The following is a 13356-nucleotide window of genomic DNA, read 5'->3' on the forward strand; positions in this document are numbered from 1 at the left end:
TTTCATAGCCTACCAACTCCATTGCCATTGTCAGTCTTTGAGGCAGTCGCTCATATAAACAATGCACAGCTGTTTGATTCCTACTGGGTTCATAACCAGTAAAGATCATTACAGGGGCGCGGGAAGATGTTATCGGTTGGGGGTGCTGTGTGTGTCCGTGTTGGGTGAGGGGTGGGGGTGGGCTGGTTCACTTACGTCGGTGCTCGTGCTGGGGCTGGTGTTGTTTGGATGCCGATTTTGGAAAGTTTTTGCTGGGATGGGCATTTAAAAAAAAATTTAAATTCGCTTTTGCGCCATTATCTCCTTGTATTAAAGTTAATCTTGTTCGCATTCTGTACAGTTCATGTCAAGTAAAATTAATCATGTTTATAAAGATAAACATGGGTTTATTATAGCCCACTTACAATTTACATTTCAGAGATCATTACAAATAAATTATTAAATGCTAAAACTGAATAAATTTAAATGAACAAACTTGGCGTTGCATTTGCAACCATGTGAAAACAGGGGGTGCTGCAGCCCCCTCAGCTCCCCTACTTCCCGCGTCCCTGGATCATTATTAAGTTGTACTTGCATTTGAGGTTTTGATAGCTAGCCAACACAAGCTAAAGGTTTATTGTAACCAAGCAATGGTAGTTTTGATTAGTTTTGGTAGTAGTTATGTAAATTGGCATATATAAGCATAAGAAATCTCTTTTTTTTGTTCACATTTATACATGTTTATATGTATGTAAATAAGAAATGTTATGCTGTTCTTTTGAACTTTCTAATTATCAATAAATACTGAAATGTATCCTGGTTTTCACAAAAATATTCCGAAATGAAATAAATGTTTTAGAGCAGCAAATCAGCGTTTTATAATTATTTCTGAACGATCATGTGACACTGAAGACTGGATTAATGATGCTGGGAAATTCAGTTTTACAATCACCGGAGTAAATTACAATTTAAAATATATTTAAATAGTAAAGTTATTTTAAATTGTAACAATAATTCACAATATCTGTTTTACTTTTTTTTTGTTTTGTTTTGTTTTTTTTGATCAAGTAAATGCAGCCTTGGTAGGCATAAGAGACTTCTTTCAAAAACATTCTAAAATCTTATCAACCCCATTTTTTAAATCCTAGTGTACATAAAATGTAATTAATTTTATACCATTAAATGTTTAAGTGGGAAATGCTGTTTTACTCAGGGTGAAAGATGATTTTAACCTGGGATTTTTAGTCCTATAACTCATAGGGCTGGGTAAAAAATATCGATATCTCGATATGAATTGATTCTCATTTTTACGGAACGATATCGATTCCTAAATCCCAAGAATCGATTAGTCTAGCCTGTTTTCAGTTAATGGATGGAACATTGAAGGGCACCTCCCATCCAATAAATCGCAATAAGCATTGTGCTTTGGTACTTTTAATTTCTTTTAAAGTCTCAGATTTAAAATTCTGTCCATTGTATTGCAGTATTTAAACAATAAATGCCGTTTTGGCGCTGTTTAATGTGAAGTGACAGATCGCTGACAGACGCAGCAGCGCTGATCATCTCCTGCACATTAAAGGGGTCATATAATGCAATTTCAAATTTTCCTTTCTCTTTGGAGTGTTACAAGCTGTTCGTGCATAGATAAGATCTGTAAAGTTGCAAAGACTAAAGTCTCAAACCCAAAGAGATATTCTTTATAAAAGTTAAGACTTGTCCACGCCCTCCTAAAACGCCTCGTTTAAACACGCCCCCACATGTCTAAGTCTCGGTGACCATAGACTCATTAGTCAGATAGAAAAATAAACTGTAGAGACATATTCATTATAATTTTTACTGTTCTTCAATGTTTAATTTATGTTTGAATAAATCCATCAAGTTTTTATGACATCCACCATTTAAATGTTTATATTTAAAAAAAAAAACGAATTGAAGAACGTTAGAAATATTAATATGTAACTGTAATTTTACTATTGTAAAAACTTCATTAATTTTAACCTTCAATATTATAGTAATGTTGTACCAACTGAATCGACTCTCATGTATGTGCATGTACTGTACCTAACATATATCCAAAATAATCGATATTGAATCGAATCGCAAGCTTGTGAACGAGAATCGAATCGAATCGTGAAATTTGTGTCAAAACCCAGCCCTAATAACTCAACATTTGGTTCTACATCCCAGACTCCATAGATGGATTTGCCAATTCAGTGACAGTGAACAGTTTATAACTGGCCATGCTGTTCGCATACAATCACCGGCAGGCATCTGCATTCCGTGCAGTTTGCTGGTGCTTCAGCTGACAGAAGGCAGAGGCCTGTTGTCAAACAATCACACAGAATGATGAAGTGTTCACGCAAAGCTTGGAGCCATTTGCAAACGAAGAAAATGATGAATTCCATTAGGATTTTTAAATAGCTTTTCCGCAGGCTCAATGTGTGCGCACGTCGATGCACATTCACAGCTTTTAATTAAAGTCAGTGATTATGTCCCAGAATCAGCCAATACTGAAACATTTAGAAGCCTTTATTGGAAATCAGAAAGCAGCCTAATGGAAGACCGGTCACAGCAGAGTTTCCTTTTAAATTCGGTCACACGTAAATGGCTTCTGCATGAAATGTCCTCATAAGGGGACCATGCGATGCAATCCGGCTCGGATTTGGCTTCTGGCCAAAGGGAGTGTAGCAACCCTTATATTCTTTAACTGAAATGTCATGGTTTTATTTGGAGTTTGAGCGCTGTGGCATTAATTCAATTCAGGAGAGGTAGCTGAGGGCAACAAAGGCCACAGTATTAAAATTTAACTATAAAAATGTTAAACTTTGACTATGTATATCAGCAGTCGATAAAGGCATATGAACATTCTTGAAAATTTTATATTTTAGATATTTTAAATATTTTAGTTTTATGTTTGGAACAATATGATAAATAGTTAACTTTAATAAATAGTTAATTTTAATAAATAGTTAATGGTGAAATCATGCAAATTGGAAAAAAACTGAACAATTTTCACTTAGAAATTGTTAGTAAATTTCACAAATAATTTCTCTATTTTCTTGTAAAACATGCTCCAATAATCTTTGTTTTGTTTGCAACTTCATTTAATCAGTTTTTACAGTAAAGTTGACATGACTTGATGTGACTAAAACTTCTAGGCATCATTCTTTGGTATCCAATGTTATTAACTGGGTTGAAACCCTCTTTCTAGGAGCTCTCAGGTATGGCAGCACTTGAGGAAATGGTTTTAGGTTCACGTTTGACTGTGCAGCTCTAATCTATGTCCTTTATTCGGCAGAGAACGAAAGGCCTCTCCAACATTGTGTTGTTACTTAGAAGGGAAAGCTTCACCATCAAACTCTCTCTTCACATCATCTTCTCCTGGAAAGGATTACCTTCTGATACAAAGCACCGTCAGGGCAGAGCATGAATGACTCTGGAGGTGATTGACACAGGAAGAATGTGTGTGATGGAAATGAAATTTCATTTGAGATTTCGCTCTTTTCATGGTGAGAGTGCCATATTCAGAACACAAACAAACAAGCTGATTTTGAGTGACCCGTGTGTGATCTTTGCAAGCACATCTCCAGCTGTCACTCAATATTTACTCTGCATGCATGCAGTATTTGATCTTTAGCATTTACTAGTGACTGATCTGATGTACTTGAATATACCTAAAACTGTGTCTAGTATTATTATAAACTAAAACTGAAACTAAAACTAAAAACATAAAAATCTGTTACTTCAAATATATAAAAAAAAACTGAAATAAAATACAAAAACACTTTTTTTTATTTCAGCTAGTTGCCAAGACAACATTTCTCATTTTAATTTAGTTTAACTTGATGTAGGCCTACTAAAATAAGTAAAACTAAAACCAAAATAAAAGATAAAAACTGCACAACAAAATTATTAAAACTTTAACTAAAATGAAAACGGAAAATATAAAATAATAATTGATTCAAAATATTAATAAAAATTATAATAGTATCTCAGCGGTACTAAAATAAAACACTAATTTTTAGCATTATCTTTTTGTTTAAAAAATAATTTTGCTAATCACTATTTTTGTCTTATTGTCCAGTTAAAATAACTAAACATCCTTAATACAACTGAACAAGATGGCGCCACGGATGGCCTCCTCGGTGTGGAGCTCCACAGTTGTATTAATATTTTTGTTAGTTTGTCCCGTTTTAAGCTTTCAGTTTCATCAGGGATGAATTGCTGAACTTTCAGCAGTACACACCACCCAGTATTTCACCGGTTTTCAACTATTCTGATGTTTTCCTGGACATTGTAGTTGGTGGAGCAGCAGCGCTCTTCAAGCATTTTAAGATGCGCAAGCATGGGAAGCGAGCCGGTGCGCTCGTCAAGCTCTGACAGCGCGGCTTTTCATCCATCTGCCGAATCTCCGCTCTCTACCCAACAAAATGGACAAACTTCTTCTGCTCTCCCGAATAAATAAGGACTTTTCAAACTCTGCTGCTCTGTGTTTCACAGAAACCTGGCTGAATGAAGCAGGACTCTGTTATAATCATTCTTGGGGACTTTAATAAAGCAAATCTCTCACGTGAACTTCCAAAAAACAGACAGCACATTACATGTCCTACCAGAAACAGAAACTGAAATCAGCTAAACCTGTAATAACGACTGTAAAAAGATGGACTGATGAAGCAGAGCGGGATTTACAAGCCTGCTTCGACTGCACTGATTGGAGTGTTTTTGAAGCTGCTGCCACCGATCTGGACGAGCTCACAGAGACTGTATCATCAGTTTCTGTGAGGACATGTGCATACAAGGACTCATTAACTTACAACAACGACAAACCATGGTTCACTGCAAAACTCAGACAGCTCCGTCAGGCCAAAGAAGATGCCTACAGGAATGTGGACAGAGTCTTGTATACACAGGCCAAAAACACACTGACAAATGAGATCAGAGTGGCTAAGAGGAACGACTCCGAAAAGCTGAGAAATCAGTTTTCAGCCAGTAACCCTGCATCAGTGTGGAAAGGATTGAAAGAAATCACCATTTACAGGACCCCATCCCCCAGCACTGAGGTGAATCAACAACTGGCCGACAATTTGAATGAGTTCTATTGCAGGTTTGAAAAACCCTGTCTCACACCCACACCCATTCTGACCTTTTCTCCTTGGATCTATTAACACCTCTCACAACCCAAGAAACCCAAAGAAATCACAGGCCTTAATGATTAAAGACCTGTGGCTTTAACATCTGTGGTCATGAAGTCATTTGAAAGACTGGTGCTGGCCCACTTGAAGGACATCACTGGACCCTTGCTGGACCCCCTGCAGTTTGCTTACTAAGCAAACAGGTCAGTGGATGAGGCAGTCAACATGGGACTGCACTACATCCTGCAACATCTGAACAAACCAGGGACTTATGTGAGGATTCTATTCAGCTCGGCCTTCAACACTATCATCCCAAACCTCCTCCTGTCCAAATTTACCCAGCTCTCTGTGCCCACCTTCATCTGTCAGTGGATCGCCAGCTTCCTGACAGACAGGCAGCAGCTAATGAGGCTGGAAAAATTCTCATCCAGCACCTGCACCATCAGCACTGGTGCTCCTCAGGGATGTGTGATCTCCCCACTGCTCTTCTCTTCTGCACTGCAAAGGATCCCTGTGTCAAGCTCCTGAAGTTTGCAGACGACACCACACTTATTGGCTTCATCCAGGACTGTGATGAGTCTGCTTACAGCCAGGAGGTTAAAGAGCTGGCTGTCTGGTGCAGTTATAACAACCTGGAGCTGAACACCCTGAAAACAGTGGAGATGATTGTGGACTTCAGGAGAAACCCCCCTGGACTCCCCCCACTCAGCATCATGAACAGCACAACTGTGGAGTCATTCAAGTTCCTGGGCACCACCATCTCTCAGGACCTGAAGTGGGACACTCACATTGACTCCATTGCTAAAAAGGTCCAGCAGAGGTTGTACTTCCTTCGCCAGCAGAGAGCAACCTGCCACAGGAGCTGCTGATACAGTTCTAATCTGCAGTCACTGAATACTTCAATAACTGTCTGGTTCAGCTCAGCTACCAAATCAGACCTTAGAAGATTGCAGCGGATAGTCCGGACTGCTGAGAGAATCACTGGTACGACCCTCCCCACTCTCCAAGAGCTGCACTTATCCAGAGTGAGTAAAAGGGCTGGCAAAATCATTCTGGACCTCTTACACCCAGACCACTTCTTCTTTGAACTATTGCCGTCTGGTCGGCGCTACAGACCACTGAGCACCAGAACAGCCAGGCATAAGAACAGTTTCTTCCCTCAGGCAATCCATCTCATGAACAGTTAACTTGGCAATAAATGTGTAATACACAAACATTATTTATTTAACACACCATACTTCTTATTCACATTTCCTTGCATTTGTACATAGCATGTTCACAAATGCCATCTATTTTCTATTTGCATGTTGTGTATTTTTTTAAATATTTGTTGTATATTATTATTTCCTATTTATTATCTGTGTCTTGTCACTGTGATCTGTTTGTGCTGTGGAAGCTTCTGTCACCAAAACAAATTCCTCATATGTGTAAACATACCTGGCAATAAAGCTCTTTCTGATTCTAATTCTGAAAACATCTACCCCATTGGCAAACTGTACTTTTTTGTAACATAAACCTCACTATATTTTCACAATGTGACAGTTGTTGTTGTCTATTTCATATGAAATTTGGATAATTCTTAAAGGCACAGTAGCAAAAAAAAAGATAGATAGATAGATAGATAGATAGATAGACCTTTTAAATCTAAAGCTGAGAGAGTGAGTGACAAATTGTCATGAAAAGGTTCTTTTTTAGAACAGGGTCAAGTCCAATTCGGTTTTAGTGAACGGAAAAGAGTCATGCAAAACTACATTACTTTTAGGTACAAGAAACCTTGAGGTACATATTTTAATGTGACTGAATATGAATTGCTAGAATATGCTACAAAAATGTAGAAAATGGCTCCTTTAAGAAAAAAAAAACAGCATTTGCATGTGCACTCCAAGGATGGATAATTAAGAATACATTTATTTTTCAGAGAAACTTTCCTCCCATTTATTCTCTTTAAACAGCAGAGCCAAACAGGGAGGAGGATTTAATTTGAAGCCTGTGAAATAATGGCGATGACAAAGGAAACAATAGTTTAATTTCTCGCCCAGCACAGTGCACAGTTCCAGGAGGAAATAAACTGCCTTATTATTTGACTCATACACCTTCTTTGTTTTGCACGGATTTGTCCTATTTACATTTAAATTCAGGGGCTTATATAAATTCTTCCCTGCTGCACCCAACATATATCATTCTTTTGATTAGATTAGATTAGATTGATTATATTCCTGCAAGAACTAGACAACTTTGCAGGCATCTGTGCAACTGCCCTAACGGAAACACTCATAGAATGCCAGTTCTATTCTTAAATGTCATTTAGATGACAAAATTGCCATAATCCCAATGATTAGTATGTTTAATTGTAATTCAATTATTCTGGGTATTTGTGATGGTCTGATTATGTCATGAGCATCTACATTTATTGTTTTTTTTTTTTTAACCTTCCTCACCCTCATTCTCATCGGAGGCTGATGCGAAAGACGGTGTTCAAGTTAATGGATTTGAATTCCCTGAAATCAAAACTCTATAAGTCTATTAAGAATGTCTGCAATTTGCCATTATCTGCTGCACCCGACCAGCCAAGCCTGACTCGAATTAAGCAAAAAAAACTGTTTAGAATGTATCAGTGGCTCATTTGCAAAATCCAGTGTGTCAGCAGCTCTCTCGCCAGCGCAGTGAAGATAAGATGTGTGCCACTCATTCCTGTCTGTCAGTCATAATCCAGCCAAGAAATTACATTCACTCTTCAGTCACACTGTGAATACAGAGCAGACACATCAGTAATAGTCAATATGACATAGGAATGGCAATCATAAGGAATTATGATTCAGGTTCCTGAACATTTCCACTAGTGATTGTTTTTGTAATTTTTGAAGCCATAGTAAAAGTATTTTAGACTAAAAATAATAAATGCATATTGTATTGTATGCATATTTTCATTTTAATAAATGCATTTTTTTTTTGTGCAATGTTTGTCATAGGCCAATTGTTTTCTACAGTAGTTAGATTTTTTTCTTTATTTATTTGACTAGAGGCGGGATAATAGTCATCATAGCCATTATTTAAATTTGTTTTTTTTTTCAGTAAATTGAAAGCATATGCACCAAAAAAGTTAGTTGGCTTGAACCTGCTTCCAGGCAGACAAACCCTGATCTAAAGAGGCTTATTTGGAGATCAACATATGAACCGTGTGTTGATATTTCATTCATGATTACGCTGTAATACTTTAAGCAGACACAACCGCAGATGGCAGAGCATGTGTTATAGCAACAAAAAACATCTGTGTAATTTTCTCACAGATTTACGCATGAATTAGTGTGTGCATGACATTCTTTCCAGAAAAGAAGCTGCGGAGAATTTAAATAAGGTTGAAAGGCACAAAAAGATGACAGCAGCCAATTTTATAATGGGCCTGTCCATTATTTTAGGCTTATTTTTTCACTCAAGGGACGTCTGTCTTTGGGATTATTACATTATTGGATTATTTTGTGTTTAATTTGCACTCTGCATGTTGCTGGAAAGTTAATCGTAGCTACCCGTAATATTTCTAGCTAAAATCATCTCAATGTCACATTCCAGTGTACATCCTCTTACAAGTACAAGACACAAAATCTCAAAAATATATATTATTGTAATATTAGAGTATCTTAATGCATATAATATTAATCGACTTGAGTATATATATATGTGTGTGTGTGTGTATGTACAGTGGTGTGAAAAAGTGTTGGCCCCCTTCCTGATTTATTATTTTTTTGCATGTTTGTCACACTTTAATGTTTCAGATCATCAAACAAATTTAAATATTAGTAAAAGATAACACAAGTGAACACAACATGCAGTTTTTAAATGAAGGTTTTTATTATTAAGGGAAAACAAAATCCAAAAATACATGGCAAAAACTGCATGTTGTGTTTACTTGTGTTATCTTTGACTAATATTTAAATTTGTTTGATGATCTGAAACATTAAAGTGTGACAAACGTGCAAAAAAATAAGAAATCAGGAAGGGGGCCCAACACTTTTTCACACCACTGTATGTGTGTGTATATACACATATACACATATATGTGTCACATGTATGTTCCTGTTGAGTTCCTGTTTTCCTTATTTGGTCCTTCCAGTTCCTTTTCACATTATTAGTATCACCTGTTCCTTGTTATTAGTTATCCCCATCACCTGTCTGCCCCTCGTTATCTACCCTATTTAGTTCTAGCCCGTTCTCAGGATGTCTTGGCTGTAAACGGTGAGCAGCCACTTGCAGCTTGGCACCACTGTAGGCTCTGGGGGCTCCTGGAATTTTACTGGCATCACCCCGGGTTGATTGAGGAAGTCAACGCATTGGGTGGTGTACCGGGCCAGACGATGGAGCCACTGCTCGCTGTGGTTTTCACGCAGCTGCTTGATCACCCGCGTGGGGCTGTTGCCTAAGCCACGCTCACGCAGGAGCCGGATGACCCGCATATCACAGGCGTACCTTAGGAAATGCAAAATCCACACATTCATATATTTTAGATATTTGATTTGTAAAGTATTTGCTTATATATGTGATGATGGGCTAACAACTGGATGAGGAATGAAAGTGTACTTACTTCCGCGTGAGGATGACCTGAAACTCAGAGCGATGGCCCAGATCTAGCTGCTGCAGGACAGTCTGACTCCAGGACACATGCGAGGCTCTACACTTGGTACAGATGAGGGTTTCTGTGACCATGTTGTACGTTCTGTCAATGTCTAGAACCTGCCGTGACCTTTTGTGCAGACCACCTCCTGTCAGCTGATGTTGTCCACAGGCAGGATTGGGACAGAGAACCTTAACCCTCCACAGCTTGTACGGCATCCACAGCAGAAAAGAATGACAAAAGAATCTGTCTGGAGCTGGAGCCTGATTGTAAATAAGTGCTGGCTGTGGTGGGTAATACCAGAGCTGGAGGTTATCACGAAGCCCTGGCTTTCCCTTGGATCCCATTTTGAAAAGCCTTTTGCCAATCCACTTGTGATCCTCTGGTGGCAAGGTCTCCGACCACAAACGAGGAAGCGGAACTACAGATGGACCTTGCAATAATGCCCCAGAATGAGCTGTCTGTGAAGGAAAAAAGACAAAACATTTAGTCAAGTAAGGTCATTTTATTTTTTAAGCACTTTTTAAGCAGTTTATTTTTATCCATGATTACCTTCACATGAAATTATCATTGCAATAATAGTTTTCACTTAAATACCTTTAGTATTACAGTGATTATGACAATGAAACTGATAACTTTACATTATACACTGCTGTCATCCAAAAAAAAGTAACGAAATAATTATTCTGAAATCCTGTTTAATATATGAAATAAAACATTTGAGATTTTACAAACAATATCTCTTTATTTTGACACATGAATGTTAACATATATACATTGTTTTATCATTGATAAATCAGTATCAAGTAAACTCAATTGACATTATGACAATAGTTTGATTGTTGTTTTTTCTCAGCTTGAATGTGTTTTAAGAAACTACTGGTTATAAAAGTTATATTCAAAATTTCAGGGCATGTGAGCCTTTTAACATCTCTGTTAAGTGAAAAGAACAAATTAGATAAATTACTTTCCAAAGTGTTAAGAATGGTGTCAGCTGTCTGGCGACTTTTTGGCGACTGATTTAATTACATTTTTAGACCAACAGAATAGGAAATTACTTACGGAGACAATACTGCATGGCTGAGCGGGACTGGACACATCTGCAGTGGCTCTGGGGACAGGGGCTGGAACTTGAGCATCTGGTGTCTGTACAATCATGAAGTAAAAAATAATAGATTTTGTAAATATAACATTACAATAACTTTAACTCATCCTAGATTATATCATACGCTACAGTTTAAAAGTTTGAGGTCTAAATGTTTATAAAAGAAACCTATTCTGTTCACCAGAGTTGCATTTGATCAAAAATACAGTAAAAACAGTAAAAAGATATGGTTACATTATGAAACATTACTACAATTTAAAGTTGTGAAATGTAATTTATTTCTATGGGGGCAAGAACACATTTTCAGCATCATTACTCCAGTCTTCAGTGTTACATGATCCTTCAGAAATCATTCTATTGAACATAAACATTCATTACTATTAGTTGAAAATGTGAAAATGGCTGGTACTTAATAAAACTGCATTAGTGGTTGTCACGCTTACTGTGTTGAGGAAAGCGCACAAAGATGAAAATGAAGCGTAAATAGTCTTTAATTAATCCACACAGAGGAAGGCAGTAACACACGGACCAAGACAAACTGAACAAACTAAAGCTTAAGTAGACAGACCAATGAGGGACGAATGAGTAAATTAACTAGACACAAGTGAACTGAATAACATAATCAAGGGGAGACAGAAACTAGGTCAAGGAACATGAGGAGAGTTAACACAACAAAGTCCATAAATGTGACAGTGGTATTTTTCAGAATTAAGTTTGAAGAACAGCATTTATTCGAAATAGAAATCCTTTGTAACATTAAATGTCTTTACTGAGATTTTTGATCAATTTAATGCCTCCTTTTTCAATATCTTTAAAAAAAATAAAACTTACTGACCCAAAACTTTTGAATGGTAGTTTGTGTGAAATCTATTTATATAATATTGCTTTTTTCTTTGTTAAAATATGGTTTTCTGGTATTAAAAAATATTTTTAAAAGTTTAATAATTTGGATAGAATGGAAAGTGGAACGTGTCTTCATAGAATACAATGTAGATTATGCAATTACTTACAGAGACAGTGGTGCTTGGTATAGAGGCACTAGACACTGCTGCGCTGGGCTGGTCTTCAACCTGGGAAGGTCTCCTGGCCACATTAAGATTCGGTTTTGCTGCAGCAATGTGAGAGCCGGTAAATCTTGGTTTGGTATACTAAAAATGTGAGAAGACACAATGTGTTATAATAGCAAGCATTACTATTTATTTTAATATTACTATTTTAAGTAAATGCAGACTTCAAAAATACTTCTTTCTGAATGGAAGTGTAGTCCATAAGAGGAATGATTCATTAGCAGTACTGACTCTTGAAATAACTACAAAGTATTTGCATGGTGGAATAATTATTAACATGTGTACAATTAATAATAGCCAGCGTGTATGTGGAATGTTACCTGAGATATAGAATGAAAAAGAGAAAATGTAGCTTTAACACATGAGAAGTATAGAGAGAGATGCCATGAGGGACATGAGTCTAGCTCAGTGACCTTCAACCCAGGCCGAGCTCAGTTAGAGAGGAAGAGGACAATCCAAGAGTAGAGCCCAGAGATGAAAGAGAGAGAGCACACAGGTTACATTCTTCATTTATCCTTGACCATGTGACTTAAACCAAATCTGAGATATTCAAACCGACCAATCAGCAGACAACAGCTGCCCCCACTGTACAAGAGGTGTGACAATTAGTAGGTCTCAGCCAGCATCTCTTAGTTTTCTTGCTTTCTTCTTACTTTCTGAACTTCCTCGAATTTGAAGTGAACTCATACTTCAATGCTTTAAAAAAAAAATTGCAACTCACCATTGACAATTGTGCTGCAACTCTTGCTGCCACAGGAGCAGTAGGCTGGGGCTGGGGGTCCGGCTGACTCTGCTCCATGGCCTTCTTTGCTGTTCCAGCAGCAGCAGCAGGTTGTTCCACCACCCTTTGTGCTGGTCCAGTAGGGCTGGCAGTTGGCTGTTTAAGACAGCCCAAAAAAAATACATGTAACAATTCAGAAAGAAAACCATTTCAGTAAATAATACTAACAAAAAATACTTGCTACATTAATGTTACCTTTGGAGTGTGAAAACCACAGATGCATTTCAGCACACCTCCAAGCAAGTTTGTCTGGCCACGAGACAGCATCGGACATTTCTCAATCTGTAAGCATAATAACAAATGTAATGCACAATACAAGTGAGTCCCTTAACAGAGCATACAATACTTCATTAAATTCATATATTAATTAATTCATTGATTAATTTCTAGGACACGAGTCACTATTTATCTTATATACAGTGGTGTGAAAAAGTGTTGGCCCCCTTCCTGATTTCTTATTTTTTTTGCATGTTTGTCACACTTTAATGTTTCAGATCATCAAACAAATTTAAATATTAGTAAAAGATAACACAAGTGAACACAACATGCAGTTTTTAAATGAAGGTTTTTATTATTAAGGGAAAACAAAATCCAAAACTACATGGCCCTGTGTGAAGAAGTGTTTGCCCCCCTGTTAAAACTGTGGTTTATCACACCTGAGTTCAATTTCTCTAGCCACACCCAGG

General features: G+C 37.3%; 1 protein-coding gene across 1 annotated transcript; it reads right to left on the bottom strand.

The window, feature by feature from the left end:
- Nucleotides 1–9307: 9307 nt before the first annotated feature.
- LOC107717023 (uncharacterized) lies at nucleotides 9308–12937 on the bottom strand. Its single transcript, XM_016523672.1, has 6 exons — nucleotides 12866–12937; nucleotides 12611–12766; nucleotides 11833–11970; nucleotides 10780–10863; nucleotides 9688–10178; nucleotides 9308–9572 (listed from the first exon to the last, which is right to left on the bottom strand). The coding sequence occupies exons 1-6, from the start codon at nucleotides 12935–12937 to the stop codon at nucleotides 9308–9310; spliced, it is 1206 nt and encodes a 401-aa protein (XP_016379158.1).
- Between the last annotated feature and the right edge of the window lie 419 nt (nucleotides 12938–13356).

The sequence above is a fragment of the Sinocyclocheilus rhinocerous genome, unplaced genomic scaffold (genome assembly GCF_001515625.1).
Source record: "Sinocyclocheilus rhinocerous isolate Xijiao unplaced genomic scaffold, SAMN03320098_v1.1 scaffold1874, whole genome shotgun sequence".
Taxonomy (NCBI): Eukaryota; Metazoa; Chordata; class Actinopteri; order Cypriniformes; family Cyprinidae; genus Sinocyclocheilus; species Sinocyclocheilus rhinocerous.

Bases quoted from the DNA above. Each gene is read 5' to 3' on its own strand.
- LOC107717023 (XM_016523672.1), bottom strand. From the start codon at position 12,937: ATGCTGTCTCGTGGCCAGACAAACTTGCTTGGAGGTGTGCTGAAATGC. The intron at 12,767-12,865 runs GTAACATTAATG...TGTCTTAAACAG, and splicing joins GTGGTTTTCACACTCCAAAG to CCAACTGCCAGCCCTACTGG. The intron at 11,971-12,610 runs GTGAGTTGCAAT...TCACATTTTTAG, and splicing joins TTGCAGCACAATTGTCAATG to TATACCAAACCAAGATTTAC.